The sequence below is a fragment of the Callionymus lyra genome, chromosome 1 (assembly GCF_982586985.1).
Source record: "Callionymus lyra chromosome 1, fCalLyr1.hap1.1, whole genome shotgun sequence".
In the NCBI taxonomy this organism is placed as follows: domain Eukaryota; kingdom Metazoa; phylum Chordata; class Actinopteri; order Syngnathiformes; family Callionymidae; genus Callionymus; species Callionymus lyra.
Window position 1 is genome coordinate 38,777,176 of NC_141818.1, and position 22,383 is coordinate 38,799,558.

The following is a 22,383-nucleotide window of genomic DNA, read 5'->3' on the forward strand; positions in this document are numbered from 1 at the left end:
CCAAGCAGCCCGTGTTCATTAAAATTAATAATAAGTGCCTTAAATATAAACTTAATGAGCATTTTACTGATAAAAAAAAAACAAGATATTAACTCATTATGATATAATTATATCTTGATTTGATTTCTACACTTTATTTTAACTTGATAAAATGCCTTAAGAGGAAGTTAATTTATTTAAAATGTATATGTCCCATACATCCATTTCACTTATATGTTTTTTACACAGATCAGGATTATAAAATTACCAGAACAATTTAAAGTTTAAATTATTTAAACCAGATTAAAAACATATTTTTTTGCAAAAGTCAATTTACTTTTAATTATATATGTATATAAATATCTAAGTGATTTGTTTAAAATCCAAAATTTATTTTGCAGTGTCGCAGGACGTCAATACAATTATGTTTTGAGCAGAAATACCGTTTTCTATTTTGATTTGTATATTAAGCTACTTTAGTTTTATTTGATTTTTTTATTATTTGTTGTATTTGTTTGCAGAGCGACTGTGGCCAAAGCATCAAGATCCGTCGTGTTCTCATGAACTGTCCTGAGATCGTCACGATAGGATTTGTTTGGGACGCCGAGCAATCGGATCTGACAGACGATGTTATTCGGTCCCTTGCACCACGTTTAAACTTATGCGGGGTATGTACCATTTAAATGTTTCCCTATCAAAGTTTGTTTAGGCATTTATACTTTTTATTTTAGATGGTTTATAATGCAAAGTGTCACACTTTGAGTGTTTGTTGTTCATTCACTTCTTTTTGTTATTATTAGTTGTTTTGTGCCATAAGCTATTGATTGTTTAAAAGAAATTTGGACAAAGATTTTCACCAAGTTTGTCATTCAGATCATTTAAAATGTTTAAAATGCGAATAATCAGCTTTGACTCTTATGTCATTCAGAAATTAATAATGTTATCATATCATAATTTTTACTATCTTAGTCATGAAATTGTCCAAGTTGCTATAAGTAGCATGGAGTTTTGGAAATACATTAATTTATTATTGTTACCATAAAGTAAAAAAATAACATTAGTACAAATATAAGAGAGAGAGTTCTTCATATCTCAAGTGTTACTTAACTGATTTTAAACTACTTATCAAAGTCAGAAACACCTTAAATGTGTATAAAACAGTTTGTGTCACTGAACTTACTTTAGCATATAGTAAAATATAATTATTAACACTCATTAATAATAGTATTTTCATAAAGAAATCACTTAAAATGAGCATATGTATCCTTTAACAAACTATTTATTTATGTTAGCTTAATGCTAAGCTAATAGCTAACACTGAGTAAATATGCTAAGGTGAAGCTTCAAAGATAGTAAAGTTAAGTCATGGTCTAAGTTTTTATATAACCAGTTAGTTTTTTTTTTTTTTTTGATATCCTAAAGAACATCCAAGCAAGTAAAGAAATGTAATAAGTGAGCTGTTTTTTTTAAAGTGTTTTTAAATAGAATTTGTTTACAGAGTTCCATCATGTTGAAGATGTTTTCACGGTGGAACTGCTGCTAATGCTTAAAATGAACTTTTGTGCCGACATGAAGCTGCACTAACCCAGTTAAAGCCAAAAATCCGTTTGCATATAATCTCCAAATGTCTCAACCTTGTCTGCCTTTCAGCTCTTTAACAGAGTCACTGATGAAAATGTCAAACGCAGCGAGCTTCATCTGGTGGGGATGATCTGCTTTTCTAGTAAACATTACTCGGCGTTTGCTTATCACACCAAATCTTCCAAGTGGATGTTTTTCGATGACGCCACTGTGAAAGAGGTACGACCGACCGCTATCTTTCTATGTTCGCTGAGAACCAGGACTTCTCATCTTCTGCGTTGTCTTTTCGAAAGATCGGCTCGAAGTGGAAAGATGTGGCGTCGAAGTGCATCAGAGGACACTTTCAGCCTCTTCTTTTGTTTTACACCAACCCTGAGGGGACGCCGGTCTCCAACGAAGACGCGCCAAGACAGACCACCATGTGTCCACGATACAAAGCCCAGGTCAACGGTGATATGACAGGTCAGACATGTTTATGTTCGCGAGCTCTCACATGACATTATAAACGTGTTTAATTATAAACGTCTTTAATTCTAAACACGTTTAATCTAAACGTCTTTAATTCTAAACGCGTTTAATCTAAACATGTTAAATCTAAACGTATTTAATCTAAATGTCTTTAATTCTAAACACGTTTAATCTAAACGTCTTTAATTCTAAACGCGTTTAATCTAAACATGTTTAATCTAAACGTCTTTAATCTAAACGTCTTTAATTCTAAACACGTTTAATCTAAACGTCTTTAATTCTAAACGCGTTTAATCTAAACATGTTTAATCTAAACGTCTTTAATTCTAAACGTGTTTAATCTAAACATGTTTAATCTAAACGTCTTTAATTCTAAACACGTTTAATCTAAACGTCTTTAATTCTAAACGCGTTTAATCTAAACGTCTTTAATCTAAACGTCTTTAATTCTAAACACGTTTAATCTAAACGTCTTTAATTCTAAACGTGTTTAATCTAAACATGTTTAATCTAAACGTCTTTAATTCTAAACATGTTTAATCTAAACGTCTTTAATTCTAAACGTGTTTAATCTAAACGTCTTTAATTCTAAACGTGTTTAATCTAAACGTCTTTAATTCTAAACGCGTTTAATCGAAACGTCTTTAATTCTAAACGCGTTTAATCTAAACATGTTTAATCTAAACGTATTTAATCTAAACGTCTTTAATTCTAAACGTGTTTAATCTAAACGTCTTTAATTCTAAACGTGTTTAATCTAAACATGTTTAATCTAAACGTCTTTAATTCTAAACGTATTTAATCTAAACGTGTTTAATTTCTATGACCAAGTTTCTAATCTTGTTCTACTTCTAAAAGAGCCAATTAATATGTTTATATATATATATATATATATATATATATACTATATAGGGTGATTAAAAATATACATCTTAAAATCCAGGAATAGGTTTTGCTTTTGCAGGAGATATTTAAAAAAAAATTCAGACAAACTTACTCGGAAAGCAACCCTTATCTTGATTAAGGGTGATCTGTTCTTATAATTAAAGGCAACAATTTTAGTCCATATGCATTTTCTTAAAAACATCGAAACACCTCCATACTTCATGTCTGTTACGTCCATCTTGTATTGAAGCCTCCATGTAAAGAATCTTTCTGAAAAAAAAAGTATTCTTGTGTACTTAGATTGCCCTAATAGTTTTCCTCGACCAAGTTCATATGTATCAAGAAGGAAAAGAGAGTGAAATCGCACACAAATGGGCGCAGACCTCTGCCAAGCAGCACCCATTTTGTGATTGACACACATATTTTTCCTACATTTATTTCATCAATTAATTTCAAAACCCTTTATAGGTTTATTATGTCTGGCACTGAGGTCAGTTGGAAAGCCGGTGAGCGTTACAGAACTAGCACAATAGGCGAAGAAGAAAGCTGGATCTCTAGTGACGCCCGATCCTTCCCTTATTTCAAAAGGTACTTTGGAAATAGTTTACAATTTTATTTTGAATCCCAAATTCATTTTTGAGTTATTTTGCCAACATACAAACAGAAAGATGAACACTGACCATCACATAATCTCCTTGGGGGTGGGGAGTAAATACTATACTACAGTTGTCAAATAAGATGAATGTTTATATGTTGTTTATACAATTCCTGGTTTAATTCCCAAGTGTCTGTTTGTGTTGAAACAGATTCTTGTAAGATACTGTTTTCACTCTCAGTAACTTTGTAAGTTCGCTGGTTGTTTGTCAAGCCTCGAAGTTCCCGCTGACTTTTCCACTGCGCTGCACAGCAGTTTCCCCCCTCAGGGAAGGACTGTGAATGCCTACCTCATTTTAAAGTCTCTTTGGATGAAGCCATCATCTCAACATAATGTAATGTACATTAGCATGAAGTAGAGTCAGCAACTCATCGTCACTGACCCTCTTAACTTCCTCTCAACGCTCCGAGCACACTTTCCGTGGTGGTGTAACAATTGAAGCGAGCGCCAGCCCAAAAATGTTCTTCACTAATGAGGTGATGGCAAAGCATTTTCACTTGTATTAAAGTATGAAAGAATCCTGAGGATCAACATCAAACAACATTTTTTTTTTTTTCTTTGGGAGGTTGAATTGAATATACTTTTAGAGATAAGCAGGAGTTCAGTCATACAGCAGAGACTTTAAACTTTTTAAAGTTGAACAATAACACATTGACTTGAGTTTTTTTTTTCGGAACATGAAGCACTCCAGAAGCCCCATTCTTCGTGATGGCCTCCACTGATAGCTAGGGTGCCTTGCTGAGTAACACTGCGGAGGCTCGCCTGGTTCGGTATGGTAACACCTCAGGGTTCTACCAATGGGGATTGAATGTCCTGGGCCACTTGGCTCCTGTTGCTGCCCCCTCGATCTGACCTTGAAACAGTAGAAGATGGATGGATGATTTAAAATAACGTGTCCATGGTTTATCTCTAAGGATCAAATTGAAGTTGAAGTAAGTTTGTATCTATGTATGTATGTAAGTAACACTGCGGAGCCTCGCAGAGTAACGCTGCGGAGTAATGTTGTGGAGTAACATTGCGGAGTAACGCTGCGGAGTAACGCTGCGGAGTAACGCTGCGGAGTAACGCTGCGGAGTAACGCTGCGGAGTAACGCTGCGGAGTAACGCTGCGGAGTAACGCTGCGAAGGAACACTGCGTGGCCTGCGGAGTAACACTGCGAAATAACACTGCGAAATAACGCTGCGGAGTAACGCTGTGAAGGAACAATGCGTGGCCTGCGGAGTAACACTGCGAAATAACACTGCGAAATAACGCTGCGGAGTAACGCTGCGGAGTAACGCTGCGGAGTAACGCTGCGAAGGAACACTGCGAAGGAACACTGCGTGGCCTGCGGAGTAACACTGCGAAATAACACTGAGAAATAACGCTGCGGAGTAACGCTGCAGAGTAACGCTGCAGAGTAACGCTGCGAAGGAACACTGCGTGGCCTGCGGAGTAACACTGTGTAATAACGCTGCGGAGTAACACTGCGAAATAACGCTGGTGAGTAACACTGCGAAATAACACTGCGAAATAACACTGCGAAATAACACTGCGAAATAACGCTGCGAAATAACGCTGCGGAGTAACGCTGCGGAGTAACGCTGCGGCGTAACGCTGCGGCGTAACGCTGCGGCGTAACGCTGCGGCGTAACGCTGCGGCGTAACGCTGCGGCGTAACGCTGCGTGGCCTGCGGATTAACGCTGCAGAGTAACGCTGCGGAGTAACGCTGCGAAGGAACACTGCGTGGCCTGCGGAGTAACACTGTGTAATAACGCTGCGGAGTAACGCTGCGAAATAATGCTGCGGAGTAACACTGCGGAGTAACACTGCGGAATAACGCTGCGAAATAATGCTGCGGAGTAACGCTGCGGAGTAACGCTGCGAAGGAACACTGCGTGGCCTGCGGAGTAACGCTGCGGAGTAACGCTGCGAAATAATGCTGCGGAGTAACACTGCGAAATAACGCTGCGGAGTAACACTGCGAAATAACGCTGCGAAATAATGCTGCGGAGTAACCCTGCGGAATAACGCTGCGGAGTAACGCTGCGAAATAACGCTGCGGAGTAACCCCTGCGGAATAACGTTGCGGAGTAACGCTGCTTGGCCTGCGGAGTAACGCTGCGGAGTAACGCTGCGAAGGAACACTGCGTGGCCTGCAGAGTAACACTGCGAAATAACACTGCGGATTAACACTGCGAAATAACGCTGCGGAGTAACACTGCGGAATAACGCTGCGGAGTAACACTGCGGAGTAACACTGCGTGGCCTGCGGAGTAACGCGGCGGAGTAACACTGCGTGGCCTGCCGAGTAACACTGCGGAGTAGCACTGCGTGGCCTGCGGAGTAACACTGCGGAGTAACACTGCGGAGTAACACTGCGGAGTAACACTGCAGTGTAACGCTGCGGAGTAACGCTGCTTGGCCTGCGGAGTAACGCTGCGGAGTAACGCTGCGGAATAACACTGGTGAGTAACACTGCGAAATAACACTGCGAAATAACACTGCGAAATAACAGTGCGAAGTAACGCTGCGGAGTAACGCTGCGGCGTAACGCTGCGTGGCCTGCGGAGTAACGCTGCGGAGTAACGCTGCGGAGTAACGCTGCGGAGTAACGCTGCGGAGTAACGCTGCGGAGTAACGCTGCGAAGGAACACTGCTTGGCCTGCGGAGTAATACTGCGTAATAACGCTGCGGAGTAACGCTGCGAAATAATGCTGCGGAGTAACACTGCGGAGTAACACTGCGGAGTAACACTGCGAAATAACGCTGCGAAATAATGCTGCGGAGTAACCCTGCGGAATAACGCTGTGGAGTAACGCTGCGAAATAACGCTGCGGAGTAACCCTGCGGAATAACGCTGCGGAGTAACGCTGCTTGGCCTGCTGAGTAACGCTGCGGAGTAACGCTGCGGAGTAACGCTGCGGAGTAACGCTGCGGAGTAACGCTGCGAAGGAACACTGCGTAGCCTGCGGAGTAACACTGCGTAATAACGCTGCGGAGTAACACTGCGAAATAACGCTGGTGAGTAACACTGCGAAATAACACTGCGAAATAACGCTGCGGAGTAACGCTGCGGAGTAACGCTGCGTGGCCTGCGGAGTAACGCTGCGGATTAACGCTGCGGAGTAACGCTGCGGAGTAACGCTGCGAAGGAACACTGCGTGGCCTGCGGAGTAACGCTGCGAAATAATGCTGCGGAGTAACACTGCGAAATAACGCTGCGGAGTAACACTGCGAAATAACGCTGCGAAATAATGCTGCGGAGTAACCCTGCGGAATAACGCTGCGGAGTAACGCTGCGAAATAACGCTGCGGAGTAACCCCGCGGAATAACGCTGCGGAGTAACGCTGCTTGGCCTGCGGAGTAACGCTGCGGTGTAACGCTGTGAAGGAACACTGCGTGGCCTGCAGAGTAACACTGCGAAATAACACTGCGGATTAACACTGCGAAATAACGCTGCGGAGTAACACTGCGGAATAACGCTGCGGAGTAACACTGCGTGGCCTGCGGAGTAACGCTGCGGAGTAACACTGCGTGGCCTGCCGAGTAACACTGCGGAGTAACACTGCATGGCCTGCCGAGTAACACTGTGGAGTAACACTGCGGAGTAACACTGCGGAGTAACACTGCGGAGTAACACTGCAGTGTAACGCTGCGGAGTAACGCTGCTTGGCCTGCGGAGTAACGCTGCGGAGTAACGCTGCGGAGTAACGCGGCGGAGTAACGCGGCGGAGTAACGCAACGGAGTTACGCAACGGAGTTACGCGACGGAGTTACGCGACGGAGTTACGCGGCGGAGTAACGCGGCGGAGTAACGCGGCGGAGTAACGCTGCGGAGTAACGCTGAGGAGCCTTGCCGGGTTTGGTATGGTAACACGTCAGGGTTCTACTAATAGGGGTTGAATGTCCTGGGCCACTTGGCTCCTGTTGCTGCCCCCTCGATCTGACTTTGAAGCAGTAGAAGATGGATGGTTTATCTCCGAGGATCAAATTGAAGTTGGTTTATTTTATTCTGTTAATAATCAAAAATATTACTGAGATATCACAAAATTTGTCCTCAAATATGCTTTCCAACCAAAACTATATGTTTGTAGCAAATTTCTTTTTTTTTAAACAAAGCTGTTATCCATGACTGCTAACAACTGATCTTACTAGAGTTCTGTTGAATCACAAGTGAAATGATTTGCTGTGCACTGTGAGCTGGCTCCAGCTAAACATGGGGATGATGCCTCTGTTGCACACAGATTACCACCCACGCCTCCTCCCTAATCCCTGCACCCGGCGGTAGAACACACTCCTCGTCCTCGTCCATCGACATTGCTGTTTTCGAAGCTCGCCCGGAGTTATTTAGCAGCTTTGTTTCTCCGGACAATGTAGCTCTGTGAGCCTAAATGGATTGTTTTTATCTAATGGGACGTTTCAACACGTTGACTGGCATGGGATTGGATTCTTGCTTCATCAAAACTAAGTGTAAGTGATTTTTGTGGTCAGTGTTTCGTTTTGCTCAAGTGGACAAAACACTTGTTGATGGTTTAATTTTAGACTGATGGAGACACTACTCTAAGTAGTCATCCGATGAGTCTGAATGTCTGCCCGGGCCGCGGCTGAAGGAGGGTGTTGCTTGACGACCGGTCTTTTAAAGTGCAGCGTTGTCTGAATGCTTTAGCCGGAATAGCTAAAATGTCAACCATGTCACCCCCCGTCCCTGATACCGCGTCCTACTCGCCGTCGCGTGGACCAGCTGGAACATGATCTCATTGTCGTGGCTGCAGCAACAAGTCGGTCGTTGGCACGCCAACGTCTGAATTGAACCTTGCGGTTTATGTGTGGCTTACTGGTGTTTGAACCTGCCGTGAACCTGATCTAACTGTACTTATCTTAAGGCTCGTCATTAGTTTGATTCCTCAGACTTCTACAGGCGACTCTCAAAAACATCATTATTTTGCCGCCTCGAGTTCTCCAGCCTTTTTTTTATTTTTTTTATTTTGAGGCTTAAGAAAATATTGCGAGTGTAACTATGTTTTGTTTTGTCACAATACTTTTTACAATACATGCATACGTACATATATATTGTATATATATATATATAGTGGTGGCTGGTAAAAATATTTCCTCTTTTCCAGTAGATTTTCCTGCTATACCATTGAAAGAATTAGTTGAAAATCGTCTTAACTTAGACAATATTAATCGCATTTAGAAATCAACACTTTGAAAGCTAATGATGGATAATGTTTATTATTCTCCTTCTTTAGATACAAATGAAAACATATTTTAATTATACCCTGAAAACACATGATACAGAGTAAACGAAAAGCTATTAACAACCTGACCAATGCACCAGAACATCAGAGATACTTTCTACTAAATTATAATAAACACACACACATACACTGCAAAGAAAAAAAGAATAATAAAAAGTAATAAATAACGACACTAAACAAGATTTTACTGGAACATGAATCCATGGAAAAATATAGAATGTATATGTGTGTCTTCTTATATGGTTTATATTTCAATTAGTTGTTTATAAAACAAAATGATTATCTTTTTTTTTCTTCTGTTGTATTTTTACATGTAAATATTATATTTAAGGCATTTGTTCTCCTGTTGTGTTATCAGTTTTATCTTGCCCTTTAAACTATATACTTTATTAAGTATTGTTTTGATTATTTAAGCGCTTGTGACCCTGGTCTGGAAAAGCGCTATATAAATAAAAATTACTTACTTACTTACTTACCTTTGCAGATTGCAGTGATCATTACATGCTCCATAGCAAATAGAGCAACGCTGGGTATCGAAACATGGGCAACTAAGCATGTTTCTTTGTATTTTATTCTGTATTACTAAAGCATTTTGGTCAATACCACAAAAGAACCAAAGTTCGATACCCAGCCCTAGCGATGACTGAGGACGAGAGGATACAATCGATTCCAGCCGCTTTAAAAGATGATGTTTGGACATATATTTGTTTAATGAAAAATAAAAGCAGTTACGACTTCGTCAAGAGTCATGTGGTCTGTAAATTCTGTGAAACCAGAGTCAAGTACTTGACAAATACTACAAATATATCCTTGGTCCTAGAGTATCAAAATAGTCTTGCCAATACACACCTCTACGGTTAATGTTAATATATTTAACAATCAAGAATGGAACAAAAATCAATTTAAAAAAACAGAATGGCAGCGTTGATTTCACGGTCAACAAATTGTTATTTAAAATGACTCTCATCATAGTCTTATTAATATTTAACACTTGTGTTTGTGTGTTTTGCCTCAGTGAAGAATCCTCTGGGCAGTCCCAAACAGCTCCACGAACCCTACATGGAGAACATGAGACCGGGTGAAATGTCTAAGAAGGAAAGGGGGCACAGAAGAAACGATCCGTCCCATCACAGAGGTACGAGCGTCTTCCTGCATCCTTTCTCATCGAAGACACATTTCACGTTTCAATATATGTACGATGTCAGCTGTGGTGAAGTTGGACTTTGGGAGGAAATGAGTGATGAATATTGAATTCTGTCAACAAGCCTTGCCAGTGGTTGAGTCTTTTAGGGGCTTTAATAAGAATCTCCCTCTGGGTCACGTAAAATGATCCAATGGTGGATCTCGAGTTTAATTTAAGTAAATCAGGATTTCCTTCTACATATTAAGGTTAAATCTTTTTTTTATTACAGATCTTCCACATGCCAGGTCGTCGTCTCCTCCAGAGAATGGGCCGAGGTACGAACAGAAGTCGAAAAGTTACCCTCGCGCCGACAAGGCGATGAACCACTCGGGCCGAGGACCCCAGGAGGCCCGGGGTCAGTCCAGCGCGAGCGCCGGCGGACACGGCAAGAAGACCAACGTGTCTCAGAGCCGCTACGACCAGGACAGCTCCTCCGACCAATGGGAGAGCAGCGGGAGCGGCTCGAGCCGCAGCAGGTCCAAGTCCACCTGGAGACCCGTGCGGGAGGTCTTGAACGTGGACACGGTGCTGAGCGAGCTGGAGCAGCGGCGGCAGCAGCAGCTGGACAGCCCACGACACAACAAGCCTTGTCCTCAGGAAAGGGGTCACGCGGATAGGAACCGGGAGAAGGAAAGAGGTAACGTACGGAGCAGAGAGGATTGGAAGCAGAAGTGTTTGATGACCATCTACGAGGACGAGCAGCGCCACGAGACCGAGAGCCACAGCTCGGTGGAGTCCGAAAGCAAAAGCAACCAGCATCGAGGTAGCAGACTGAAGGGTTGTCCCAAATCTCTGCTCCGGAGTGACACCTGGACCATCCAGAGGACGGAGTCGGGCTACGAGAGCAGCGATCGACTGAGCAGTGGCTCCACCAATCCTGACTCGCCCGGAGTCGACGGTTTCGCCGTTAAAGACGCACGAACGACACCAGAGATTCCTACACAGAGGTGAGAAACTTCCGCTTGAGTTCAATAAAAAGATTTATAAAACACACAAAGATGACCAAACATTCGTAGCTAAACTAATGCGCAAATATGGAAGTATATTAGTGCCATATGAATATTGAATGTTGGAAATTTGAATATTACATTTTTTATGTATTGAAACATTTTTTAAAGTATTGAATAATCTTGAATTAAATTCAATCATTTCTATGTTGAAAGGTTGGATTCATGTGTGTTTTTAGTAATTGGATTAAAACAATTTGAACATCTTAGAAATAAATATTACTTTTTCCTAATGTAAGTAATTAAGTAAGTAGTGGTAGTATTTGTAAAGCGCTTTAACAATAAAAAATAATATACATAAAAAAACAATCTTTAAAAGGCCAAGACACATAAGACAAACAAAGGAGTTCCAGAAAATCAGGGAAAAGCACAAATAAGAAGATCTTAAGATGTTTCTTGAAGGAGTCAGTAGATCATCAAACACAGAGGAAGAGGAAGATCGTTCCAAAGCTTAGGAGCAACAGTCTGGAAGGATTTCTCTCCTCTGGTCAGGAAGTGTGTTCAGGAACCATCAGTAGATTCTGATCCACAGACCTCAGAGCCCGAGCTGGGGTGTAAGGCTGGATCAGATCACTGACCATGAATAGATCTTTAAGAGTTTAAATGAGTTTTATATTTTAATTCCAATCATTCAAATGCATTTTCTTAATTCAATATTTTTCAATTGTTTTGCATTTAAAAAAATGAAATCCTTAAAGGTTGGTATAATGGCGCCACTAGACAAAACTTGTGCGCTTGTCTGCGTGTCGCATGATTGGCTGAAAGTTGGATCGTTACTGTTGATATTGCTTAGTGGGACTATTCAACATTTTTATGTTGGATTTAAAAGGCTAAAATGTTTAAATAGAGATTTTAGGAAAATGTATTTTTGAAATTAAATTAGACCGTTAAATATTCTGATGGCACTGATATACTTCCATACAAAAGCTATGACCTAATCACATTACATTTCTGATATGTAACTAAGAGATTAAAAAAACAAAAACATAAACATATCGGAAAAATTCCATTTTTTTCAGCCAGGTACCCCAAAAAGGAAGCGAGGCTAAGTCAAGTGTGATGTCCTCACCATCGCTGAATGGTATGTATGTCACATTAGTGGTGAGTGCTGGATTCAGGTGGCGTTAAATCTTGAGTTTTCAAGAAACTCAACGGTGTTAGAAATGACTGTTTTCATCTGAATATTTGCATCATGGTTGTATTAGTGGCTCATGTCAGACAGTTGATGAATCAGACACATTCTAATTATTTAAATAGATGGGATACACGTATATTAAGTATTCATAATAATCTCAGGTTTTCTTCTTAAAAAAAACACCTTGTTATTATTTGACTAGTTTATTAAATCAACAACTTAACTTGACTAACTGCTGACTTTCTTGGCCAGGTAAATAAAGGTTAAGAAAACAAACTTACTGATACATCACCAATAAAAAGTTAACTATTATTAATCTTGTTTTAAGACATTCAATCATTTTATTTATATATATATATATGAATCATATATGAAACATCGAGTGTAAAATGCTACTTTATTATACAGTTTATAGGTTTGTGTTGGCAAGAATCTGGAGATACAATACGTATAACGATAGAGTGACAACTATACAATGTATTGGGATAAGGTAGGATCAATACCACATATATATCAATATCTAGATATATTTGTAGTATTGTCCAGTACTCTACTCTGATATTGCAGAATTTACAGACAAAATGACTCTTGACAAAGTCGTAATTGCTTTAATTTGTTTTTAAACCAAACATCAGCTTTAAAAGCTGCTGGAGTTGTATCCTCTCGTCCTCAGTAATTTCCGGGATTTACTTGTTTCTTCTGCTGCGGAGGATGTAACGACTGAAATGTTTGCTGTAAATTATCAATATCAATATCAAGTTATAGTGAAAAACAATATTGCAACATATAAGTGTATATTTTCTCACACCCCAACTTACCATTATGTGTCTTGGATACTTCCTGACAAATTTACCCTCTGATAATACTCGGTAGCAGAATAAAATTGTGGCTGAGTTTTTATTTGTTAGTTTTGAATAATCAGGGCCGAGCAAATCTGTAAACTTGGATCCAACACGATCGGCTTCCAGCTTCCACACGAGAAATCTCTCGTCTTATTTCAAGCAACATTTACGAGCTGACACTTTATTAAGAAAGCATTTCATTGCCGTTGCATCCTCTGCTGCGTTATTTTGTGTAGTTATCGTTTTCATCTCGTGATAAAAACCCAAACAATCAGGGAGAGAGAGAGAGAGAGAGAGAGCGAGCAGAGATGTTCTACTTTTCTGAACAGAATGTGACTAAACTCATTTATGTGATTTCTGTTTACTCCCGTCTTCAGTAAGACACCGGAGTACAAGCTCGCGGAGCTAAATTTAATTTGTCACTCTCTTGGATGATATCGCTTCGGTAACCTCCTCACCCGGTCAGCGCTGCAGGGGCTTTAATCTGGTGATAATCCCACATCACTGCCTCACAAGGCACAGCTGGACAAGTTTTCTGACAATGTTTTTTTTTTTTAGGGACAGAAGTGTTTCATAGTGTCCCACTCATATCTATAACAAGTGTTTTCCGTCCGACAGCCAAAGCTTTAATCCTCGAGCGGACCCCCGGCTGAAGAGCAAAGGGGGGGGAATAGCGCATCTATTTTTAAAGAGGATGCCTTTAAAACCTTGTGGGTTGATTCAGCTGCGAGGACGAGATTATTACTCTGGTGATGCCACCTTGTGTTCGCCGAGAATAACCGCTACGAGTGTTTGTCCCTCGAGCTAATGCTCGGGTGTGCGTGTGCACGGATGAATGTCGGAAGCTCTCGTAGTAATCTTCTTCTCAGAAAACAATTGGAACGTGAGACGTTTGCGCGAAATCATTGGGTTTGACATCCATCTAAGTATATTCGTGGGATTGGGAGATTCCAAGAAAAGCAGCTCTTTAGTTTACTCTTGCAGAAATATTCCATATACTCACATCTATTATTTACTCAGGCTCTACGGCATTCAGAGTTTTAAAAAATGGTGTTAAAACATATTTTTTATTTTCTTGTAGCAGAAGAAATTAACTTTTTTTTATAAACTTCACCCAAAATTATTTTTTTCAGAGCTACTCTGTGTGTCTGACAGGATCATCTTCACCTCCTTATTAATATAACTATCTATGATTTCCCGAAGGAGATTTCAAGGGGGATTCCTAAAGTTTTATCCATCTATAAATCTGGAGTAGGTTTAAGTAATGCAGACCTTTACGTGCAAACATGCACTTTCATTTACTCACCTTTCTTGAACGAGACCTTACAGCAGGGGTGGGCAATTAAAATTCTACAAGGGCCACATTCAATTCTGTGAATGTTGTTAGGGGCCGTCAAGCAAAAAGAAAGACGAAAAAATCCCTAAAAAAAATAAAGGACATGCGTCATTAGGCATTAGACATTTATTAAGCTAAATAAGATGCAATTTTATTCTTGTATAGATTCGTTTTTTCAAAACATTTCTTCAATTCACTTAAAAAAAAAATGTTTTGAGGGATAAATATATACTCAAAAAATAACACACAAAAAGGAGGGAAGTGTTGTGTGAAAATGTAAATTAAAAATAAATGCATTAGAACCATTTATACATGATCATACTTTGACATTACGAGGGCTGCATAAATACAGTCAAAGGGCCGCATGTGGCCCCCGGGGCGCACTTTGCCCAGGTCTGCCTTAGAGAGTCTGGTATCTGTTCCTAATTTGCGATGAAAAACTCACTTCTGTTTCATCTAAAGTGGTTCAATGTTAAAATGTCATGTGCTCTGGTGTTCCAGGTAAACATCCAGCCAAAACTCAGGGAAAGAACCACGACCAAGGTTCGCACTCTCATCTCAAGTGTAGCCCGTGTTCAAGGTAAAAACCGTTGTCGTCCAAAAAACGATTGTGATGATCTTCTCTGACGCTGTCGGACGACTCTTGCAGGCGGAAGATGAAGTACGCTCTCGGCTCCTCCAAAAAGTCGTCGGAGAGGGACTGCAGTGGCCCCGAGAGCCGGCAGAGCGAGCAGCCGGAGCCGACGAACTGTAGGCACGCCGCGGAAAGTACAGCCCCGAGGCACTTCACCAAAACCAGCAGCTCCGAATGGAACAGCTCCGACGATCTCGCCATCTCCGAGCCCGAGGACAGGGACGGCTCGTACCGCTCCAGCAACAGCGAGGCCACCGTCTCCGATTGTCCCCACGTGACCCTGCCGTACCACACCCCTCACGGCAACGTCATCGCCAACGAGCCCCAGCAAGCGAACGCTCCGCGTCAGCTCGGCACGTCAGGGTCCCCGCATCTACGAGCCTCCAACCGGGTCGCGTCGTCGCACCACCAAGGCGAGGCGAGCCACGCCACGTTTCGCCCGCGGCTGCTCCAGGAGCCGTACCCGCCCGGCCTGCACCTGGCCAGCCCTCACAGGAAACCCGAAGGCTCCGGCTGCCTCCAGATGTTCCTGGACGGCAGCTCCAAGTCGGGCTCCGACCAGGAGCGAAGCACGCCGTCGTCCTTCGAGAGCGAGGAGAGACCGTGCAGGGTGGCGGAGCAGGCGGCGCCGGCACAAGAGGTCTCCCTCACGACGTACTTCACCGTCGACAACTGCATGACGGAAACCTACCGCCTGAAGTACCACAACCAGAGGCCGCTGGTGCTCTCGGCGACCATGCCGAGGACGTCCGGGGCGACGGAGCGAAGAGACACCAGCCACACCCTCGCCGCCGAGACCCGAACGCAGGAGGTTCCTAAATCCAAAACAGAAACAAGTAAGAAAGCAAACAAATCAAAATGTTAGTCAATATTTCCTTTACTGTGTGCCGCAGACACACATAACAGAATAAAATGAAATGACAGATGGTCAAGACATATAAGCTTGATGGATCTACTGACTCCTTTAAGAAACATCTTAAGACGTTTCTATTTGTTCAGGCTTTTCCTTGATTTTCTGGAATTCCTGTGTTGTTCTCAGTATTATCTTGATCTTTAAAGTATATACTTTTTTGAGTATTGTTTTGATTGTTTAAGCGCTTTGTGACCCTGGTCTGGAAAAGCGCTATACAAATAAAATGACTTACTTACTTACTTACTTACAATATATTTAACAGAAGAAGCAGGATGTTTGTAAACTCCTACTCAAGCTTACAAAACATAAAAAAGGTAAATATCACTTATTACTGAGGCCATAGGGAGGGAGAGTAAATATGAGGGTAGTTTTGCTTCGTCAAAAGAAAAATAATTTTCAAACAAACGGTTTCTATAAAAAAAAATGGAATATAAGTTATATAGTTGCTTCTTAAGTAGTTTTTATTTGTTCAGGCTTTTCCTTGATTTTCTGGAACTCCTGTTGTGTTATCAGTTTTATCTTGATCTTTAAAGTATGTACTTTATTGAATATTGTTCTGATTGTTTAAGCGCTTTGTGACCCTGGTCTGGAAAAGCGTTATACAAATAAAAATTACTTACTTACTTACTTACTTACTTAAAGCTTAGAATATTATTATTAATAAAATGGAACAAATGTTTTCAATATTTTTTAAGTAACTAGTCTGGGATTGCAAGAAGACAAACGTGTCACAAACACAAACAATATATATATATATATTTTCAAAATTCTGTTTTCGATTGAAGCAAGAGGTTTAAATTTAAAAAATGCAACTTTTTGAGCTCACCACTAGATGGGGTAAGACCACAAGACTGTCTCCCTCAGCAGCCCCTGGTAGAAAACCACCGACCGAGCTCTATTAAGTGTAAATGGAAAAAATGATTAAAAAGTTATGAAATCTCAGGAATGATTGTGAAAATGTATCAAAAACAATAATCCTGCTCTAGTGTGGAGTTTCATGACTATGTTTAAAAACCTGTTTTACCACTGATTTGATTATTTTCAAATGTTTGTTTTCGTAATGACAACAAGCTAAACGGACGCCATGTTTTCTCCCCACAGGCCATAATAGCAATAAACCCACTGCAAAATGGAACCCAGTGACGGCCAAGGGTCTGGACGAGCGAGGCTTTTTATGAGCAGTGAGTTTACATGGACGCCTCGGGTCGGTTCGGCGAGGGAGCACCGGATGCCAAAGAGTTTACAGAATGGAAAAATGTTCTGAAGCGCGTGCCACTTCCATCCCGGGTGGAATTTATTTATGCAAGCTTGTCACTTTAGTGAAAAGGATCGAGGAGAATGTTGCGTTGTTTAGATGGATTATCAGCGCGTCTCGCCGTCAGCCGAGGTTCGCCAGGGAGACCTTTTCTCGGCCATCTTGACGGGTTCTGGGTTCTCGTTCGTAGACGCCGAAGACGTGAGAAAGATTGTACGGGCACTCGAGTATATTTATATATTCAGAGACGAGGACATTTCTTATTTATTTATAGAGTTTATTACACAGAATATGATGTCATTCTGTACAAAAACCAGGAGTCTGAGAATTTGCACCATCGGAGTCTGGTTGTATGTAGCGTATTTAATTGCACATTTTCAGGACTTGATGATGAATTATTAGAATGTGAACCATTTACTTCCATCACTGTAGCATCACCACCTGCGCGGCGGCCCCTCCACGACACATCCGTCATGTTCGTCCAGTTCTAACAGGTCTGTTCTCGTCGTCCGGCGCTCGGTGTCGAGTTTCCGACAATGAAGACTTCAAGGTCACGATTTCCATCTTGAGATTATTACTAGTACTTACTGTACTGAGGACTAAACTAATTCTATACATAATAGCATTTCACTTTATGATAATATCCTGTTTTGTGCTTTGGTTTTTCATCCGTTCTGTTAATGCAAGTAAACGTAAAAGTTTATTGATAACATTATGAAATACACAGCTTTGATTGGACTATTCCCCCCAAAAAACAACCATTTTTTGTGAGGTCATTAAGGTCAGAGATTTAAAACACTTTCATTGGGACGACCAACCAACCGTTACTACAAAATTATTATTATTTTATGTCTGCTTTTGAAAAGAAAGTTAATTATTGAAAGACGAATAATTAACTTTCTGTTATTATTATTATTCTAACTTCTGTTTTTTTTTTAACACATTTTTGCGTCTAATTTATCAAAGTTTGTGAATTCAACAATACTTTCAATCATCTACACCAGAGCGCTGCTAAAGTAGGGGTATAAGAAAAGATACTCTTCAATGTCGCAATTATATTTTTATTTTATATTATATAAATCATGCCACAATGAATATGCAAATATTCTCGTTTGTTCATTTTTAAGTAGCAATTAAACTTCCGGCCGCTAGATGGCAGCAATCAATACGTCTTCCACAGCTAACGTAAACAATAAAATCCTGCCGATGACTCGGGACGAGAGGATACAGTCAACAGCAAACTGTTGCCACTTCATCAAGAGTCATGTTGTATTACTACAGAGTCCAGTAATACTACAAATATATACATCAGTATTACTATACATCACGATAAATTGTATTGCAAAATTCTTATAATACACTTAAACCCATGGGCTTAAGTGTAAAAAAAAAACTCTTTTATCTGACCTAAAATATTCTACTCCTGAAGTTCAGAGGTTTTTAGTCGGAGACTCGACATCGGTCGGGAATGAGAAAGTCCATCATGTCACTCACCGTTTCAGCACGACGGGTTTTAGTGTCGCACACATGTGTGAGTCTGTCTGTGTGTGTGAGAGTGTGTGTGTGTGTGTGTGTGTGTGTGTGTGTGTACAGATCAGTGTTGCATGACCCTCCGTCCTGCTGTATACAGGAGCCGCCTTCAGGTTTTCCAGACGTGTTTGATGGACTCTTTTGTAGCTCACAGACGAGGGGTTTCTTATCCTCCGTCTCCCCCTTGAATACGATGCAGGTGCTTTCATTACAGAAGGAAACTTGTTCGGAAAAAACCTGCATGTGGCCTTTGACCTCGTCTAGCTGCTTGTACAGCGGATGCATGAGCATGAACAAAAAAAAAAACCAGTGATGAGATATTCGATTATAACTGTTATCAGATGTAATAATCCATATTTAAAGTCGGGGAATATTTTCTCCTGTTTATGCAACTGTTTTCCGCTCATGAACCTCCACGTGCTATACTTTCATTTAAACCTTCGTTCATTTCTGACCACAGGCTTCATTTCTCACTATTAATGACTAAAATAATCCAAATTTATTTGTCAATGAAGCAGTTTTTCCTTTCTTTTTTTTTTTTTCCCTGTCGTTCCATGTGTTCTTCTGTTGTGGTCAGTGCTGATCATCTTAAACCAGGTGGAGAAACTGAAGGACCTCGATTCTATTTTTTAGATTCTCCCGGTGGACAAAGTGAGACGTCACATGTCGCGTCACATCTCCTTATATGGTCACGTCTTCCATTCGTTGCGGGTCTTTACCTGTCGGACTCGTCTGACTCGAGAGGTTCCGAGTCAACGCTTCAAGAGTCTTTTGGCTCCTTGTCTGGTTGATTCTTTAATAGCCTTAACACATGTTGATACGAATGATCGTTGTCTTTAAAATCAGAGGGACTGAGGACACCCTGGACAGCGTCTTTTAAAAGTACTTAAAACTTCATTCAAATCTGGAAAAAAAGGAACAGTAACCCTTCTGCCGAGGGTTGTTTTTAGTCAAAGGAAATGTTCAGTGATCGACATTCAACTCCAGATTTTAACGTAGTTAATTGATCATTTATAACGATTTAACCTATAAACCGTGTCAGGTTTATCGCGGGATTTATTCGTGAAATCCGCCAAATTTTTCATCCTTTGAACACTAATAATAACCACATGGAGTTAATAATCATTTCAAAATTAATAGATCGGCTGTGTCAAGATTAACAACGTTTATTAAATATAATTTATTGAACTTCCGAACTTAACCCATAATCAAGTGGCCTAAACGGCTACTATGATGCTTTGCCGCCCAGCCAACCAATCACAGCTGTTGATCACTTTTTGCGTAGTGCACGTAGATATTGAATACAGTATTGTTGCGACCAATCAGATGTCACTTAAATAGAGCAGTATATAGAAAAGGCATCATGGGAGTTGTTGGCACCAGTTTGAAAAGAAGCAGGAAGCGTTGCGGAAAAAATATCAAATTAAATAAAAATTACAAAAATATGAGACGGTGGAAGTTGAATGGCGATGTGTACTGTACATAAATGTACTTCGACAAATTACTTCAGCTGAAGTTCAACCTCAAAAGTCTCAAGATTTCATAACCAATGGTTCACGACTGAAGGAACGTTTCAAACTTTGGTGAAAAGGGATGAAGTATATCGGGGGTCGATCGTGTCCCCCCTGATTGTGTTTTGTTACCCATCCTCACACGTGTCCATGTAAATAACAACAGTTTTTCCGGAGGCTCCATAGTATCAAGAGTGCCTTTTTTCTGAATTTTCCGAGACGACCGGACGCGGATGAATGAACCGGGATCGATGTCAAGCTGAAATATGCAGCTCATGACATGTCTCTAAATCAGACGTGTGAAGAGAAACCGCTGTAAACTAACCTTCATTTTATTACCGTCGCATGTGTGTTTGTTCTTCGTCTCCGAGCCGCTGACGAAGAGTTTTTTTTGTTGTTTTTTTTTAAATAATCATTTTAGTGATAGAAACGATTTGGTGTCACATGACCTCACAGTTGCCATCGGTTCCCTCTCGCGCCTTTTCTTACCTCGTCGTCATGCAACACTCGAGTTCTTCCACACGGTGTCTCTTCCTTCCTCCGTTTCCTTGTACATACGACCCCGACACCTGCTTCATGAGTGGATCTGAGACGACGCTCCTGATCCTGATGTGAGAATCTGTCTGCACTTTATATTTTTGTACATAATATATATTTATTTTTATTTATTGTTGAATAAAGTCTGATTATTGTATCACTCAAAAAAAAAGTGTGTTAACTTGGTGGTTTTTTTCAATGGCGGGTGAGTGTTTTATTTATGTCTCCGGGGTGACGTTAAACATGCTTTACTTAAGGACTTGACCTTTGACCCTGATTCAAGGGAAGCGTCCAGAGATAAGTAGGTAAAGGGTATTTGTAAAGCGCTTGTGTTTCAAGAGTTCATACAATTCAATTTTTTTTGTTTAACTGATTAAATCAAAAATGTTCATTTAAGTTTAGACAAGGACATTATGTATTTTTATGTAAGGAATGACCTTCAATTCTGACCATGTGATGTAAAAAAAAAATAGGCTTAATATCAGTTTATTAAATAATAAACTATATTCACTTTATTTAAAATAATCTCATTGTCAAAAAACAAATTGTAGAAAAGTGTTTAAGGGATCGTGTTAGAAGGAAGACACAAAATGGGAAGAAAAGGAAGTTGTATCAGGATATTGCAATACTGTAGTAACAAGGATAAATGTGTAGTATTGTTGTGTACTTGACTCTGGTGTTACAGAATTAACAGACCTCATGACCACGTAACTGCTTTTGTTTTGAAACCAAAACATGTCCAAACATCAACTTAAAAAATATATATATGCAGGATTGTATCCTCTTGTCCTCAGTCATCCCAGGTATCTCAGGGATTTCCGATAGAGGACGTAATGACTGCTGCCATCTGGAGGCCGTAAGTAAAATCGCAACTTAAAAATTAAGAAACACTGTATATTTTAATTTTAATTTTAAATTGAAAAAAAAATGGATACAGTGCTGTTGAATATAAATTAAGTATTGTGATATTTCAGTTTATTTGTATTTTCTCTGTACTGTGTCACACTGACCTAATGCCACAAAATACTTAAACCAGGTCTGCAGCCGTAGTTGTGTCTCTTATTGTGTTGTATTATATGGTTACAAACAGATCACCAGACTTGACCTTTGACCCTGATTCAAGGTCAGTGTCCAGAGATAAGTAGGTAAAGGGTAAAGCGCTTGTGTTCAGTCCATGACAAGAGTTCATACAGTTTTATTTATTTTTAATTATTAAAAAATGTTCATTTAAGTGACGACAAGGACATTATGTATTTTTATGTAACGTTAAACCTGCATTTTTTTTATTTTTTTTTATTTTAACAAACAACATGGACAAGTTACACCTACATATCCAACACATTTTTTAATTTAATTAATTAATAAAACAATTTAATTTTAATTCAGAATTTTTTTTCATTAATTCAAAATTCCCGTGGTAATAAAGTCCGTACGTTTGTTTTGGATTTCAGGTTTACTTTGTGAATACAAATGATTGATCTGTGACACAAAAAAAGTCTAATCTTGCAGATAAGTAACAATCTTGAGTCACAGAGTTTCTCCATTTTAACTTTAACCTAAAGGATGTTTTTGTGTTAGCTAATGGCTATTAGCGCTAGCTGCAGAGGTTGATCAATAGAATGACTCAGCGCTTTTTTTTTTTAACCAGGCGCAAAGTGACATGAACAAAAGACACTTTTCAAAAGA

General features: G+C 40.2%; 1 protein-coding gene across 3 annotated transcripts in view; it reads left to right on the top strand.

Annotated features, from left to right (window-relative positions):
- The window catches only part of usp53b (ubiquitin specific peptidase 53b), a 30,500-nt gene extending 9,435 nt beyond the window's left edge, over positions 1-21,065 (top strand). For all 3 annotated transcript variants that reach the window (XM_087806632.1, XM_087806642.1, XM_087806651.1), the window contains 9 exons: positions 501-647; positions 1,630-1,779; positions 1,854-2,022; positions 9,830-9,949; positions 10,227-10,944; positions 12,024-12,085; positions 14,819-14,897; positions 14,967-15,787; positions 16,966-21,065. In XM_087806632.1, coding sequence (XP_087662758.1) covers positions 501-647; positions 1,630-1,779; positions 1,854-2,022; positions 9,830-9,949; positions 10,227-10,944; positions 12,024-12,085; positions 14,819-14,897; positions 14,967-15,787; positions 16,966-17,042 — 2,343 coding nt within the window. In that variant the 3' untranslated portion in view covers positions 17,043-21,065. The remainder of the gene's footprint in view (positions 1-500; positions 648-1,629; positions 1,780-1,853; positions 2,023-9,829; positions 9,950-10,226; positions 10,945-12,023; positions 12,086-14,818; positions 14,898-14,966; positions 15,788-16,965) is intronic.
- Positions 21,066-22,383: the final 1,318 nt, after the last annotated feature.